The sequence below is a fragment of the Xenopus tropicalis genome, chromosome 8 (assembly GCF_000004195.4).
Source record: "Xenopus tropicalis strain Nigerian chromosome 8, UCB_Xtro_10.0, whole genome shotgun sequence".
Lineage (NCBI taxonomy): Eukaryota > Metazoa > Chordata > Amphibia > Anura > Pipidae > Xenopus > Xenopus tropicalis.
In genome coordinates this window covers 31,804,696-31,820,721 of record NC_030684.2, presented here as the reverse complement: position 1 = coordinate 31,820,721, position 16,026 = coordinate 31,804,696, and the positions used below count along the sequence as shown (strand labels likewise).

The 16,026-nt window shown below is 42.1% G+C and overlaps 1 protein-coding gene across 5 annotated transcripts in view; it reads right to left on the bottom strand.

Annotated features, from left to right (window-relative positions):
* Positions 1 to 260: 260 nt before the first annotated feature.
* flna (filamin A) overlaps positions 261 to 16,026 on the bottom strand; it is a 62,654-nt gene continuing 46,888 nt past the window's right edge. For 2 of the 5 annotated variants that reach the window (NM_001374713.1, XM_012968612.3), the window contains 19 exons: positions 14,122 to 14,145; positions 11,541 to 11,788; positions 9,949 to 10,038; positions 8,355 to 8,457; positions 7,675 to 7,815; positions 7,343 to 7,471; positions 7,085 to 7,258; positions 6,533 to 6,694; positions 6,127 to 6,330; positions 5,775 to 5,927; positions 5,513 to 5,635; positions 4,955 to 5,221; positions 4,671 to 4,808; positions 4,253 to 4,368; positions 2,741 to 2,873; positions 2,392 to 2,568; positions 2,078 to 2,296; positions 1,769 to 1,972; positions 261 to 1,340 (listed from right to left, as the gene is read on the bottom strand). In NM_001374713.1, the coding sequence (NP_001361642.1) occupies positions 1,153 to 1,340; positions 1,769 to 1,972; positions 2,078 to 2,296; positions 2,392 to 2,568; positions 2,741 to 2,873; positions 4,253 to 4,368; positions 4,671 to 4,808; positions 4,955 to 5,221; positions 5,513 to 5,635; positions 5,775 to 5,927; positions 6,127 to 6,330; positions 6,533 to 6,694; positions 7,085 to 7,258; positions 7,343 to 7,471; positions 7,675 to 7,815; positions 8,355 to 8,457; positions 9,949 to 10,038; positions 11,541 to 11,788; positions 14,122 to 14,145 (2,993 nt within the window). In that variant the 3' untranslated portion in view covers positions 261 to 1,152. The remainder of the gene's footprint in view (positions 1,341 to 1,768; positions 1,973 to 2,077; positions 2,297 to 2,391; positions 2,569 to 2,740; positions 2,874 to 4,252; positions 4,369 to 4,670; positions 4,809 to 4,954; positions 5,222 to 5,512; positions 5,636 to 5,774; positions 5,928 to 6,126; positions 6,331 to 6,532; positions 6,695 to 7,084; positions 7,259 to 7,342; positions 7,472 to 7,674; positions 7,816 to 8,354; positions 8,458 to 9,948; positions 10,039 to 11,540; positions 11,789 to 14,121; positions 14,146 to 16,026) is intronic. The other 3 variants (XM_018096310.2, XM_012968611.3, XM_018096311.2) reach the window with 3 other exon arrangements.

The window sequence follows — 16,026 nt, the reverse complement described above, 5'->3', positions numbered from 1 at the left end:
GGCATCTATAGGATTTTAAATGGTTGTTTTGGTTGGTAGGTGAATATTTGTATATTTGTGGGTAAATATGTAACTATCTCCTAGCTAATTTTGGAACTAGGACTGCTAGATTGATATTTTCCTCATTATGAACTAATGGGGGGGGGGGTTGGTCCTGACCAAAGGTTGAACTGATAGTATGACACTTCTATCCCAGCACAGTTGATCTAATGCAGCATGCTGCAGCACACTGGGCCACAGCCAGAAAAATCAAAACCACAGACGATTAAAAGCAGAATTTTATTTTGTTATCATTAAGAGCAATGTACTGTAGTCGTGCACAAAAAACAAAAATAAATTTAGAAAAAAAAAATTTAAGACAAGATTTGGTTAACTGGAAGAAACCCCAGTTGGAATGGCCTTTGGCAAGTGTACCAGGAAAGCGTCCCAACAAAGTATTCCGAAGCAAACCCATCTTTGAGGACAGACATGAAACATTTACAGACAGCTTTATACTTAAGGGCAGGAATGGGGAGGAAGCAGGAAACTGCATGCCCCATCACAAGTTCATTACAAATCTTTTACCCTTTGCTGTTAAGAGCAGAGGGAGGTTAGTGGATAGGTTGGCCCAACACTAAAGTGAGGCTTTTAAAAATTTGGGCCACACCAGGCAGTGGTTTATTTAGTGAAGACTTACTTGTAAACAGCTGCTACAATTTGGAGACCCCAATTAGGCATCTTTGCCTTCCCACCCCACTTTGCTTAATCTACAGCCAATTTGGCGAACCCTTACCCCCCACAACAGTCTACAGTAAGGATAATGGGCATATGTAAACAAATACAAGGGGGCACATAAAAAGGGGATGATCTGGAACCATCTGATCTTAGCAGCTGTCTCCAAAATGAATTGTTATGGGATAAAAAGTGCCTTGTTCATAGCTGTGCTCGCAGCACGTGTGTCCGACATCCATCTCCCTACTCCAGATAAAACTATTGCACCCATTCACAATAAGCCCCTTCAGTGCCATAGGAGGTTTTTACAGATATTGCATAGACCTGAAACCAAGCAGGCCCAACAGGCCAGGCTGGATGTAGGGCAGCTGTACATAGGACACGCAGAGCACACATGGATGGGAATGGGTATAGGATAAAGGGGACTCTGTAGGTGGCAGTTTAAGGCACAGACACATGGTAAGGGCTTCCCAGAATGTGCTCATCGCCCCATTTTACTACAAGGATGTAATCCCCCTTATCCTTCAGGAGGTACGTAACGTTGTAGAGACGGTTCCCAAGGTGCTTCACCACTATCTCTTCACATGGGGTTTTCGGTCCATGAACTCCGACAAGCAGCATGTTGTTACCTGATTGGTGGGAGAAAGAATGGTTTCACAATAGGACAATGCTCAATGCATTTTGTACATAGGCCAACCTGAATTAACGCAGTTATATCTGTGCTTAGGAACAGAACAAGTTCATATAACAAAAGGAAGCCAAGTGTCAAGCTTGCAGCACCATAAACTGTTATACTAGGAGCATGCATGGAATTGTAGCCTGCATGTAGGAAAGGGTTTCAAAGGGAAGCTAAAGCTGGAAATAATGTAACCTATGAACAGAGCAGCTATATCATTGTGAAGTACAGCAGCCATTTAAAATACTCAAAGCACAAAAAAAAAAAAAAAAAAAAAAAAAAAGGGGGGGGGGGGATAAGAACTTAATGGTGTCTTTTCAAAGAGAATTCCAACAAATAGCCTGATACAGGTGGTATCACAAAGAACACTTCTACACTTACCAGCTTTACTGCAGTCCACAGTGAAAGAGTTCTTCTGGCCTACAAAGGCTTTGTTGAGTCCTAGCCCTTTGGCCACTACTTTGCTGGCGTCTGATGCTATCCTAGGAGCTGCGGCATGCTGAGTGAAGGCCTCAGATTTGGTGACAGAATCAACAAAGACTGAAGAGGATTCATGTAGGCTGTGGCTGGTCACTAGGCGAGGACCTATGGGGAAAGAAATATAAAAAAAAAAAAAAAAAAGTTATCTAAAAGCTTATGACCAGATGGTCAGGTACTATGGTCATGTACGGACAGCTTTAATTTGCCTACCTGTAACCTTTGCTTTGAATGGGCTTCCCACAATATGGTAGGGTCCCCCGTACTTGATGGATATCAGGTAGCTTCCAGGAGCCATAGGAGTGTAGGTGACCTTATAGCCCTCGGCACATTCCTGGCAGTCCATTTTGACTTTGGACGGGCCATCAATTGTGACTGTGAGTGCCCCAGGGCCTGCTTTTGTGGTGTTGACAATGAACTCTGCAGCACTGCCTAGAATACATAAATATGCATGACTGGTCTGAATCAAGAAAGCAGGGTGTGGGGGAGAGAAGGACTGTATTTGGTGAAACATCATTAGGTCTTACCTGTGGTGCCTCCTTCTAACCCAGGGCCATATGCAGATACCATTCCTGGATCCCCAGCTTGGCCTGGCTCCCCTACTCTTATTTTGAAGGGACTGCCAGGTATATGGGAGCCGTTAAACTTTACATCGACAATATATAGACCATTTTCACGGGGAATAAAGCGCACAGCATATTTATCTGCAATTATATAAGAAATGTTAGAAGTATCAAACCAAAAAGTATGAGGGCATATTCCCCTTACTGCCCAGTTACATTCCTAATCACTTAGAACCCAAACCATCCAGAAATACATGAACAGCACCCCTTGTGGTCAGAAGATCCAAAGAAGGATTAATATTCATTTACTCACCTTCATCAATTTCTGTCACACAGCATTCCTCCAAGGCACCTGAGGGGCTGTGGACCTTGGCATCTAGAACTCCTTTGGCACCATTTAGACTTACTGCAAAAGAGGCTGGCTGGTTGACCTTTAACCCTGACTCCTAAAAGCACATCACATGGTTTAGTGACAGGAATCATCTGAGAACATTTAAGAACATGTAAATAATGTCTTGCAATATACCTACCTGCTTATGGCTTGGTTTAATGGGGGAGAGGAACATCTAAGTGGGAGGGATATGTGCCTGTGGAAGGCAGCTTGTGTAAAGAAAGGATGGCCATTTGTAAGCAGCCTTTATATTGGAGATTATCTTGTACCTCACTGGCATCTATACACAACTGAAATCATTCCCGATTGGACAGAATTAAGGGCTCTGGCACACGGGGAGATTAGTCACCCACGACAAATCTCCCTGTTCGCGGGCGACTAATCTCCCCGAATTGCCATCCCACCAGCGACAATGTAAGTCGCCGGTGGGATGGCACACACTGCGCAGGCGATTTCGGCAAATCGCCGAAGTTGCCTCGCGAGGCATTTTCGGCGATTTGCCAAAATCGTGCCACCGCGTGTGCCATCCCACCGGTGACTTACATTGTCGCTGGTGGGATGGCAACTCGGGGAGATTAGTCGCCCACGAACAGGGAGATTTGTCGCAGGCGACTAATCTCCCCGTGTGCCAGAGCCCTAAAGCAGCTTCTCAGTAGAGAAACCAATGGTGAAGGAAAATGGTGCAGTCCATCCAATTTCTCCTTATACAGATAAAGAGCTGAACCGTTTATACTGATGAAATGGACAGGTTTGAAGCATCATAACCACTGGCACAGCATCTGGTCGCGTGTTTGAGATGATAACTCAAACGCAAAGATACATCTGTACATAAACTAAAAATCCTTATGAAGCTGGAAATCGAAATTACTCTGAATAAAAAAAGCTTAGAAATGGACACACTGCCTATAGACCTTTCCTTGTAAAGTCACATGCTGCAGCCCACAGCCACAAGTCTGGCCACCTACCATCTCTCTCATTAAACTCAAGCCATATTTCAGATCATAGAGAAGTTCAGCCTGTTAGAAGCCTTTAAGAGAGACACGAGAAAAACACATTGAGAGCCTCCTGAGCAAGCTGGGGGAATGGCATCACCATACAGAGAACACGTTGCAAAGACTTTTGGTAGGACATCTTTTGGTTAAGTAAAGATGGGCAGATTACAATGTAAACGGATTGCAAGAGTATTCTAAAAAAAATAAAAAAAAAAATGTTCCACCTATATATGTATTTCTGGAAATCCTACCTCCTACTAAAATGACTTCCAGATAAGGAGATGGGACAGAAGGAAGGAAGACATTAGGACCGTTGAATGCAGCCAGAAAAGGAAAACTTTTTTTTTTATATCAAAATGGAATGGGGGTACTAATCAGATGCTCAGGAGGTGAATTCTCTGCCCTTTCATGAGGCGGGCACAGGTTTCTCCCAGTGTCTCACCTGAAGACTAGAAACAGTAAGTCTCCGTGCATCATCTGATGTCGAACCCACTGGAACCACGAAGGGGCTGTCTGGTATGTGCTCATCATTAAACTTCACAGACACCTCATAATCACCTACAAAAAGGAAATACTGGAAATTAACAGACCGTATAAAGCTTCACATCTAACCTATCAAAATGTATCATTCTGGAATACTTGCAGTTATAAAATTTCTACTTGGGCAGGAAGAAATTTGTACTTAAAAATGGGGTTGGTCGTTCGCATTGAGACATTTGGAGCAGGGACCTCCCTATTATATTACATTTCTGTTCAATGAGGTCCAGAGAAAAAACATTTTGCATTCTACCCATATTTGCCAACCAAGGGAAGAAGAGAATATAGGTAGGTTCAGAACAATAGTAGTGAAACAAACATACCAGGCTCCTGCACAATGTAGGACACTCCACAAGAACCATCCTTTCTGTCCTCAAATGCAATCTCTGCTTTGCTTGGACCTTCCACTGCAATTGATAGACCACCAGCTCCTGCCTCTCTGGTCCAGATACTGAACTCCGCTATAAAGTAAAAAGTACAATACAGTTAACTAGGGGTCTGGCATCCATCCTATAATGTTGGAGCTGTAAAGAGCATTAAAAAAAAAAAAAATTAGATCCACCAATATTAACTCCAGCCCTTGGACACAAAAAACTTAAAATCATACCTGGTGTTCCAACCTCCGCTCTTTCCAGGCCAGGACCCCCAGCTCGTACTTTGTGGGCTCCTCCTTCACCCAAGGGGCCAACAGTGAACTGAAAGGGGCTTCCAGGCACATGCTGTCCCTTGTACTTAACACTGACTGTGTGGACGCCCATCTCAGAAGGAACAAATCGGATGCAGTAAGTGTTATTCTCGCTTTCCATTATTTCTGCATCATGAATCTTCCCTGAGGGACTAGTGACCTGGGCAGTCATGTCATGAATGCTGATCTCTGCAAGTGATAGGAAGCCAGTGAGTAAAACAGCAGGAGGAGTTCATGCATTATCTGACCAGGACTGACACAAACTGGCCCACAGGCTCCTTGACAATTTGCATCCCATTTATTCCTCTGCCTAAATAAAAACAGCCACAATGTGTAAAATCATCCCTCTACCACTTTTCGCCTTGAGAAGGCCATGACCCATCATAGCTCTTAATGTGTGTCAAACTCCTAATATGTTGGAGGACATTAATTAGCTGGCAGTCTAGACAATGAATTTCAGATCTTAGAACTACATCTTACCGGGTATTTTTAGGCTCAGATCACACTGGCTACCAATGTTTGCCACAGATGGAGCGGTGCGTCTTCGAGTGATACTCTCCTTCATTCTTCCTTCCCCAGTCACCTTGACAGAGAAGGGGCTGCCTATAAGGCAAAATAATGGCTTATGGAAACTGGCATAGATGGAGGTTATAGGACAGAGGGTGTTTTGGAATCAAAATGCAAAGAACCCAAATTCCCTTCCTCATCCCTGTAAAGTACCATCAGTGTTAATACTACGTACCAGGAACATGCTGATCAGCAAACTTTATGTTGATAATATAATTTCCAGGTTCAGTTGGGCAGTAAGTAACTTTGCATGTCCCATCTTCCAAGTCTTCTGTGTTGATATCCACTTTGCTGGGCCCCTCGATGGAAAGGCTAAGTCCACCATAACCTTTAGAAAAAAGGCAAGTAGGCAACAGTAGTAAAAGGCTGAGTATTAAAAAAAGTGATCAAACATAGACCAAAGTGTCATCCTGCTGACTTGGTTTTAGAACTGCTTCTACACCAACCATGTTGGTTATTGCAGACATCCAACAAAGAGGTTATTATATTTTCTGGTGGTGTATAAGAGGTGCTCTAATAAAAGGTACCTGCTTCCCTGGTGTCAATGATGAATTCTGCGGGCTCAAATGTCCTCCCTTCAGTCAGACCTTGACCAGACACTATCACTCGGCTGGCATCCCCGATTTCGGATTGGCTGATCATTACAGTGATTGGGCTGTTGGGGATGTGGATACCATTTTTTTTTATGCTAACAATGTGTTCGCCTGTCTCCTTTGGCACAAACGAGATGCCTACAAAAGAAGCAAGCAGATTAAAGAAGGTATAGGATTACAGAAAGAATTCATTAAATTGTATGTACAGTGAAAATGCCTTATGATTATTTAGAGCAAAGACCTTAAAAGGACATGTGTAGAGGATTATGATACCGGCACATAAATTAAATTAGACCAGATTTTCGGCATATTTAGTTCACCATGCATATATCATTCTTACCAACATGGCCGTTTCTGAGCCTCTTGAGCAGACATGGCTCCTCTCTTCCAGATGGAGAGGTCACTGTAGCAGTCAGCTGGCTCAGGTCTGTCTCTACAATGTTCAGGGGGATGTCTGCTGCAGACCCAACCTTCAGCTGGGACATACGCATAGAATCATCTCCTGTTTAAGAAAACACACAAATATCAGGTTTCAGAGCTTGTGCTATAGTTACAGGAAGCTTTAGGTCAGTGATCCCCAACAAGTGGCTCGTGAGAAACATGTTGCTTCCCAACCCTTTGGGTGTTGCTCCCAGTGGCCTCAAAGCAGGCGATTATTTTTAAATTTCTGGTAAGAAGGCAATCTTTGTTTGCATAAAATCTCAGTGTAATTGCCAAACAGAGCTTTGTGTAGATTTCCAGTCAACATAGGGGCTATCAAATAGCCTGTTATATATAAATAGCTCTCACTGGCACCTTAAGGAATATTTTTGATTTTTGTGTTGCTCCCCAAAACTTTTTGACTATAAAAGGTTGGGGATTTCTGCTTTATGTGATCACCAATACAACTTACCTGTTATTTTAGCAACAAATGGACTTCCCGGAATATGCTTGTTGTTATACTTGACTAGGATGTTGTAGTCTCCAGGGAGCACAGGGAGATAAGAAACTGTGCAGGTCCCATCCTGGTTATCTGTGCAGCTGATCTCTGCTTTGGAGGGGCCCTCAATAGCTAGTGACAAGCCACCTAGGAAACAAATAAAAGATTAGTCATGGCATTCAGTTCAGAGCTAGCATTCATGTTGGACAATGAAATGCATTAACTTTTCACCTTCTCCAGCATCCTTAGTGTTCACAGTGAAGACAGCAGGTTTATTCACTGTTCCATGAATCAAGCCTGGGCCATAGGCAGTAACATGGCCACTGTTTACATAATCCACATAAAACTGTAGGGGGCTTCCTATAAAGCAAGAGTTCTGGTTAAGAGTGAAAAATAAATACAGCCGCCAGTCAAAATGCAAAGTACAAGAATACTTAATACAAATATCAGCATATCAATCAAGCCTCTTATAAAACCCTTTGCCAGTAAAATTGTCAAGCTACTTTTAAGGATTAAAGGTTTTCCTAACAGATTGGTGCCAAGGTGGAGCTGCAGAATATTACCTGGAATATGCATGCCATCATACTTTATATCCATCTCATGGAGTCCAGCTTCAGTGGGAGCATATCTCACCGTGACTGTTCCATCTTTGTTATCAGTGATGTCAGGCTTGGCCACCTTCCCTGATGGCATTCGCACTTCTCCTGCAGTCAAAATGAATGGCTTTGTTAGCGGAAAAAAAGGTGGTCGACCACCCAACAAAGTTCCCTTTCATGGACCTATTAATACAAACTACTTATAGCTTATGGAAAACCCATAAGGACAGAATTGTACTTCATATAGGGTCATATTCCGCAGTGCTTTACAGGGACAGATAAACTGAAAATTCTGTTAGTGTTCCATTTAGGGATTGCCTTGGATATTCTGGTTTCCACCCACCCTCCACTATCATACAAGGCTTCCTTATTATCATCATAAATGATAGACTATGATACGCAAACTCTGTTCTACTCCCAAAGCCCTATTAACCAACAACACCCTAGTTACCACCAGTTATTAAAACACAAAATTCTTGGCTAGACAATCACTAGTCATACTTAGAAATGTTATAGTCAAGTTATGCTAGTTTGCCACAAAACCATGGTAGAAAAAATTAGTATCAACACTTAATACTAGTACATTTGTCATGCAAAACTGCAGTCAGACAACAGCTTAATGTCTGTTTCCTCTACTCCATGCTTACCTGTAATCTCTCCTTTTTTAATGGTGAAGGGAATAACCAGATCAAAAGGTCTAAGTCCTGCCACATCCAGTCCATTTACACCCATAACTGGACGATCAGTAGCCTGAAATGAAACTTAAGTGAGTAAAGAGTCCTTCCTGACAAGGAAACACAAAACACTTCCGTCAACAGATGACAAAAAGATTCCCAACTCCAGTGCAAGTTCTTATCTGTACTTCAATAAAGACAATGCACAGAAAATAGCAATAACTATGTAATGTAAAAACCACAAGTTTCCTACTATGGGACATCATAATGATTGAGGAGCAGCAAAGTCAGTAGGGACAGATTCAGGGAATCTTCCAATTCCAACCCCAAAAACCTCTAAATGGTTTATAGAATCTAGTATATCATCTTCTATCAGTATGGTCTTTGGGGATTTCCAGAAATAAGCTCTGGCAATTCAACATTCTGATAGCCAATGATATATCTGGGGGGTGTTGTAAAGCTGCAGCTATAGGTTGGATATGCCAAACGTACATGTGACTCCCTCCCCCTCGGGTCCACTTTCTTGGTAATAAGCTGATAAGTAAAAATGGCTGTGGCGTGGATTAAATTAATTCAATATTAGCGCAAAACTTTATTTAATAAAGCTTTCTGTGAATTGTTTGATAGAATACAAAACAATTCATATTAAGAAACATGGTATATATGTTTTATTTGAACTTGAAACAGAGTTGGTTTTTACACACAAAAAAAAAAATGGATTTAGTCTTTGCAGGATGTTTATCCAAAAAAGCTGGCAAACCTGGAAAATGAATTCTGCAAGAGACCATTAGACAAAGTCATCAGACACCAGGTGAAGACTGACCAGAGGTGGAAAAGGTCACCTCATTTGTGCCACCCACACAAGGGCTGGTGACAGTAAGGAAATCTGATAAGAGATGGATTTTATGGGCAGGGAGACATTAGATGTTGGGTATGAGGAGGGGGAAAAAAAGAAGAATGGGAAGGTATGGGAACGGACAAAGACTGAGCCCAGCAACATCAACCCTCCTCCCCAAATTTGAAGGCCAGTGGAGACCGAGGTGAAAGTCCATCTCCAGGGCATTGCATGCAGGGAAGGAAAATAAAACTCCTTAGAATCCATGGTGGCGCTTTGTCACAGCAGAAAGCTACTGAAGTGAAGCATTCCCTACAGAATCAGAGGGTAGGTTAGGCTGAAAGACCAGAAATATAGATAAAGGTCTGACCAATGAGAGGCTTTTTTTTTTTTTTTAAAAGCTGGCACAAGACGGTTTGTACTTGTGAAGGAGCATGCAACAAAGTTCATCGCTAACATTCAAAGCAAGTCACTTCAAACAACCCAGCAGATAAAGCCATATGTTTTTTACTCCGCCCCCTTATAAATGGGTACCCAGAAAATACTCCAAGAGCTCAAACCAGACCCCTAGAGGCCAGCTGCAACAAACAAACAAGCTGATAGAGTAAAGCTTTGAGAAGATGCAGTGGTTGTGGCAAGTACTGGATTCCAGAGTTCCTTTCTCCAAACCCTCAATGCCCTGGGAAGGTTATTCACCTCCAAATGACACATTTACTGTTAAAGGCAGGGTACCCAGGGTTGTTGCATGCCCGGGTAAGCGTATGGTGGGGCTAACTGCTGTTGAACCATCTGCTGAGGCATCATTTGCTCGCCGTCCAGAGCCTGTGTTGGAGGTGTAAGCAAAGGTTAGATTACTTTCCAGCTAGTCAAGTAACAAGACACAGGTCAACGGATTGACTATATCGTAAAACGTTTCCCAGCTGTTGCTGAAATACAACTTCCAAATGCTAGCAGCAGAAGCAGATCACGATTCCCCCAGGAATATATGTGAAGATTCCAAACCTACAGAGATACAAGTCTTTATGCACAACTAATGGTTCTCTACGCCTATGGCCACCACCAAGAGAGGTTCAACTGGTCTTCTATGCAGTTCCTGCCTCCCAATTCCCATCTTACATTTCTATTTGACTTTGTGTGTTATGAGAAACCTAAGGAAGAGGTGATTCCTAGTCTTTTGTGTTAGGTGTCATTTCTTTAGGATTTATTGTATATGCCTTTATTCCAGTCTAGACTTTTCCCATCAATCTGTGTGTGCAGACCATACATAAACAGAACACTGATGTGACTGAACCACAAATGTGGCTGGCTGATGGAGAGTTTAGTGCATTACTAAACCGAATACAATGTCTCTGCTTATCTATAGATATAGAACAGTTTGGTCCCAGAGTATACTGACAGGAGGTTTGGCCAAACAGTCCGATACAGTTTCCTCATATTTTGTTTAGTGCTGGTTGAGTTCAAGGTATAGTATCTTACAATCTCTAGAAACAATCCATCTCCAGAGGAAAGATGCTGAATGGGTTTGGAATATTCTAGCAGCAAGCCTAGCTCTTAAAATTCAGGCACCACATGCATGTAGGATATTCAGATTACAAAAAACCCCAAAACTTCAAACATCTCCTCTCATGGTCGACAAAACTGGGAAATGCAAATTTTAGCATAGGAAATTTTGCCAAGGTCCTTGTGGACATGCTATTATGTACACAACATGTATCTTTACACTTTATGAGGGGAAAAGTTTAAAGCCAACATTCTGGAAACTTGAAGATATTATTCCCATTCAAGCAGACTAAATTAAAAGCATCTAACTCATTGGGCTACTTGGAGACCCTGGCGAGCCTTCTTGGAAACGAAAATATCAAACCTAACAAATCATCCAAATTAACAACTAATGGAGTGTTTGCTCTGCTGACCGATTCAAAGACAACAGGAGTAATAAATGGCAGCATATAGATTCCATAGGCCTGTGTAATGGAAGCTAGTATAAGAGATGGACCCACGACTATTCTACACCTGACGCTCCTTCTGTCTGATACCCCCTTTCCCCCCTCCCTTCCCCGGTTACCTTAATTCAATCCAACAGCCATAAGCAATACACAACAACGGACAGTCTCTTCCCTAATACAATTTTATGCTTTAAGTATTATGTATAATAGATAGCATCGTCAAACCACTTTCTGTGATGTTCACTATGCTTTTTCTCATTATCCTTGAACCGATGCTCGACTATGTCTATTGCCTGTTTGGATTGTACATAAAACCCAATAAAAATTTCAAAAATTAAAAAAAAAATTAAAAGCATCTTTGATATGCCTTTTACTTACCGTGACCTGGAAAGGACTGTTGGGAATGTGTTCCCCACCGAAGCGCACACAAATAACATATTTTCCAGGTTGTGGAGCTGTATAGAATATGTCAAAGGTGCCATCTTCATTCTCTACCACATCAACATCTACTTCTGTGCCATCTGGAGTGCACACAGTGCAGGTCACTTTACCCTTCCCAGCTGCTTTGGCATCAACTGTTATTACGGTTTCTTCGCCAATCTGTATAGTTGGACCAATGCCGGCACCTGACAGTACCAAGAATGCAAAAAATAAGTTAGCAGGGGAAATAAGCTCCCAAAAATAGTAATCAGTTTCATGCAACCAGTCACCACAACATCCAAGAAAATCCCCATTATGTTCTTCAGAACACTCAGCACTCAGGAAATTTAAATAGACAATGTGCAGCCGTTTTCAGAACTAGCCTTATTTCAGAGGAACAACCATTAAGGATTGTTGGAAGAGATCATAGCTAAAAACCTTGAATAGACAAAGTAGTATATTGGTTTTGAGCCATAAATACGACAGCCCATATTTGATCTCACTTCTTAATGTATATGTATTTACATTCTTTTCAGGGACTCAGGAAGAGCACCAGACTCTCGAAAAGCAAATTGGCTCTTGCATTTCACCGACGCCAAGCGATTGGTAATCTTACACTGCGGAGGTTTCCAAGCAGTGCCAACTACATCAGCCATTGCCATGAACAGAGTTTTGTATTTTAGCAACAGAAGTTTCCCAGCATTCTGTGGAGCAACTAAAAATTTCCTGAAGGACTGAGGTCCCAAGTGAGAACATTTTAACTTTTACATTCCTTTTTATTTTTTTTATTTTTGCAAGAAAGTAGCATAAGCAGAGTGCGGAGCCAAGTGAAATTAGGGAGATGCAGAGAGATTTCAGGAAGGAGGAAGCCATTCAAAAAGCATATATAGCATGCATATAATCAAAGGTAATAAAACGATTGGGTCTCTTTATGACCACAGAAAATACTGGATTGCTCAGCAGGTTTTAGCGCCTCTAAAAAAAAAGTTACACCCAATGTTGTAGCACCCAGAAACTAAATTTGGCCTGGGAATATGCATTTAGATAGATATTTAGAACAAAGCAACTAAGTGGAGGAGAAAAAGTCCATCAAAATGCCTATTGTGTGTGTCTATGTATATATATATTATACATACACACACACACACATATATTATATATATGTACATACATTCTTGTTGAAATTAAGCCATCTACACAACTGTGCAGTTGGTCTCATTTCCAATTATTCCCCTTTCTCCACCTCGGAATTTGGGTTACAGTATGGCTGCAGCTTTTGAGACAATATAATTCTTCCATCCAGACCCTCCCATATTTATGTTCTCTGCAAGTGCTGTCCAACTTATTATATATACTGGGCTAATTATTTCTCATACAGCATGTTGAGGGCTGGATTACATTAAAATAATGATCATATAGTGACATCTATGGAGTCTTTCATAGTAACATAGTAAGTTAGGTTGAAAAAAGACACACATCCATCATGTTCAACCATAATGCCTATATATAACCTGTCTAACAGTTAGTTGATCCAGAGAAAGGCAAAAAAAACCCCATCTGAAGCCTCTCTAATTTGCCGCAGAGGGGAAAAAATTCCTTCCTGACTCCAAGATGGCAATCGGACCAGTCCCTGGATCAACTTGTACTAAGAGCTATCTCCCCTACCCCTGTATTCCCTCACTTGTACTGAGAGCTATCTCCCCTACCCCTGTATTCCCTCACTTGTACTGAGAGCTATCTCCCCTACCCCTGTATTCCCTCACTTGTACTGAGAGCTATCTCCCCTACCCCTGTATTCCCTCACTTGTACTGAGAGCTATCTCCCCTACCCCTGTATTCCCTCACTTGTACTGAGAGCTATCCCCCCTACCCCTGTATTCCCTCACTTGTACTGAGAGCTATCTCCCCTACCCCTGTATTCCCTCACTTGTACTGAGAGCTATCTCCCATACCCCTGTATTCCCTCACTTGTACTGAGAGCTATCTCCCATAACCCTCACTAGACTGGAGGCCATAAAAATCTTTTTGAGGGCCACATTCAGACCATGGGCCTCCAGTTGGACAGCCCTGGCCCTGGGCAGTTATTCAAGCCACTGTGTTGACTGTATGGTCACCAAACATCTCAAGCAGAGAGTGGTTTATACTACTAAACTTGGTAATAAAACAATATGTGGAAGACTGCAGAAATTGCAAGGTAAAAGACCACCCCTACAGGCTATGGCCAATGTATATATAATGTTTAGGTCTAAAGCATGTTCCCAGTCCATTTAGCATATGCTAAATTCTAATTTCCTGGGCGATTCACAGCTGTTCTATAAAACAGTTATATGAATCCTCCCAATGGACAGGACCACAAGGCCATAAAGTTTAGAATTCAAAAATATGAACCCTCCACCCAAAAGTAGTAAGAGACAGCTGTGAATTCCCAGCTAGGCAGCTTGTGCCGCCAGAATGGTTAGCGCTATAAGGCAGACACCCAGACAGCAATAAAGGCACCAACTCATACAAAGAAGTAGAAGACACTAGCAAGCAGGCTTACCTAGCCCGTGACCTCCGATTGACACTGAGGTGAAAGGGCAAAGAGCAAGGAAAGGACAAGTGAGACACGTGACAAGTGATAAAAGTGCATAACCAAACAAAAGTTAAAAAACTTAAGAAGAGCGATAATGTATATCATGACATGTTACGCCATTAACCGTGTGCAGCTTTGGAAGTGTGTACGTCAAAAAGCAAGTGTGAGGGTAGCAATCGGGTGGGGGTGCGGGTGAGGGGCACAAAGTGGTCTGGAAAGGCATTCCACGCTCTGCCACCGCACTTGGCGTTTTATTAAGAAATTTCCAGAAAGCTAGGATGGGCCTCCAGAACAGGTAAAAATGGACAGGATTCATCTTAAAGAGATACTGACACCAGAAATGACATTTTTACTTATATCATAACATTGTATTTGCATGCTATTTACATTTTGCCTTGTAAGTATCTGCCTGGTGCTTTTATATCACCTCTCTGATCCCCCATGGGGGCTGCCATATTTGTGCAGCAGGAGGCCGTTAGCATTAGAAGCTGTAACTGACAGGCTGAGAAGGGACAGGCAGGTTTAGGAACTTCAAGTAACAATTACTTACAAAAGCAGCCCTATCAGCAAAACATGACCTATAGGTAATTTTTAATGTACATTCATATTGTGAAGAGTAGTTTAGTGTCAGTATCACTTTAAGTGCTAAAAATTACTATTATTAAACACTAACAGAATTAAAAAAAAAAAAACAAAAAAACCACAAGTAACAATTACCATATAATTCAGCCTATAGTTTACTCATAGATGAAAGCAAGGTGAACAATCTTTCTGCTCAAAACACTAGCTGCCAAGCTGGACAGGCTTGCCACTCTGGAAAATCCGTTTCAGGTTATATTGTGGTTTCTTATTGGCTGGAGTCTTGTATAAGAGGCAAGGGCAGCCAGATGAAGTGCTCTCATTCATATTAAATTTAGCCACCCCACTAGGAGCGTGAGAGGTTTCGGGATATCAATACAACTTAAAGGTAAACTAAACCCTAAAAATGCCATATTTTATAAACTGAACTTATTGCATTCAGCATCTCAATAGCAGCAGTGCTCCAGGACTTCAAACTTGACACTGGGGCTCACCATCTTGGAAAGTGTCTGCAACATTCACACGCTCAGTGTGAATATCAAGCAGAAAATGAGGTTGGTCTGATATATACACGGACGCTACAGGGATAAGTATTACATTCTGATCCTAATTGCCTTATACGGCGACATTTATGTTCAGTATATACACTATATATTGTGAGTCGGTCCCTAAGCTCAGGTAACGGACAGCTGCACAGAGTATGTGCAGTGAATCAGCAAAAGCCCAGATCTTCCCTGCTAAACATAATGTGCAACATATCTAGCCTACTTTTTTAGTTAGACTTTAGTTCTCAAGTCTAAGGGCTGTGGCACACACTGAGATTTGTCGCCCTCAACAAATCTCCCTTGTCGTGGGCGGCTAATCTCCCCGATATAGCATATTCGGCACAGCGATTTGCCGAAATCTATGAAGTTTCCTCGAGAGGAAACTTCGGTTATTGTGGCATCGCGTATGCCATCCCACCGGCAATTTACATTCTCGCCGGTGGGATGTCATATCAGGGAGATTTGTCGCGGGCGACAAATCTCAGCGTGTTCCGCAGCCCATAGTGAACCTGCCTATCTTGAGCAATTGTAAAGCGCCAATATTGACAAGGCAAGATTTTATCATAAAAACGCTAATGGTCAAAATAAATGCGAGTGATAGGGTTAAAAAATGGGGTTTATAAAAAGACCCCAAGGGATAGAATGTACCAACAGCAATCTATTACTTGCCTCGTTATAACCTTTGATGGGATATTTGTCCACCAAACAGTGGCACACTCCATTCCCTCCCCAAACACAACACTCTGTT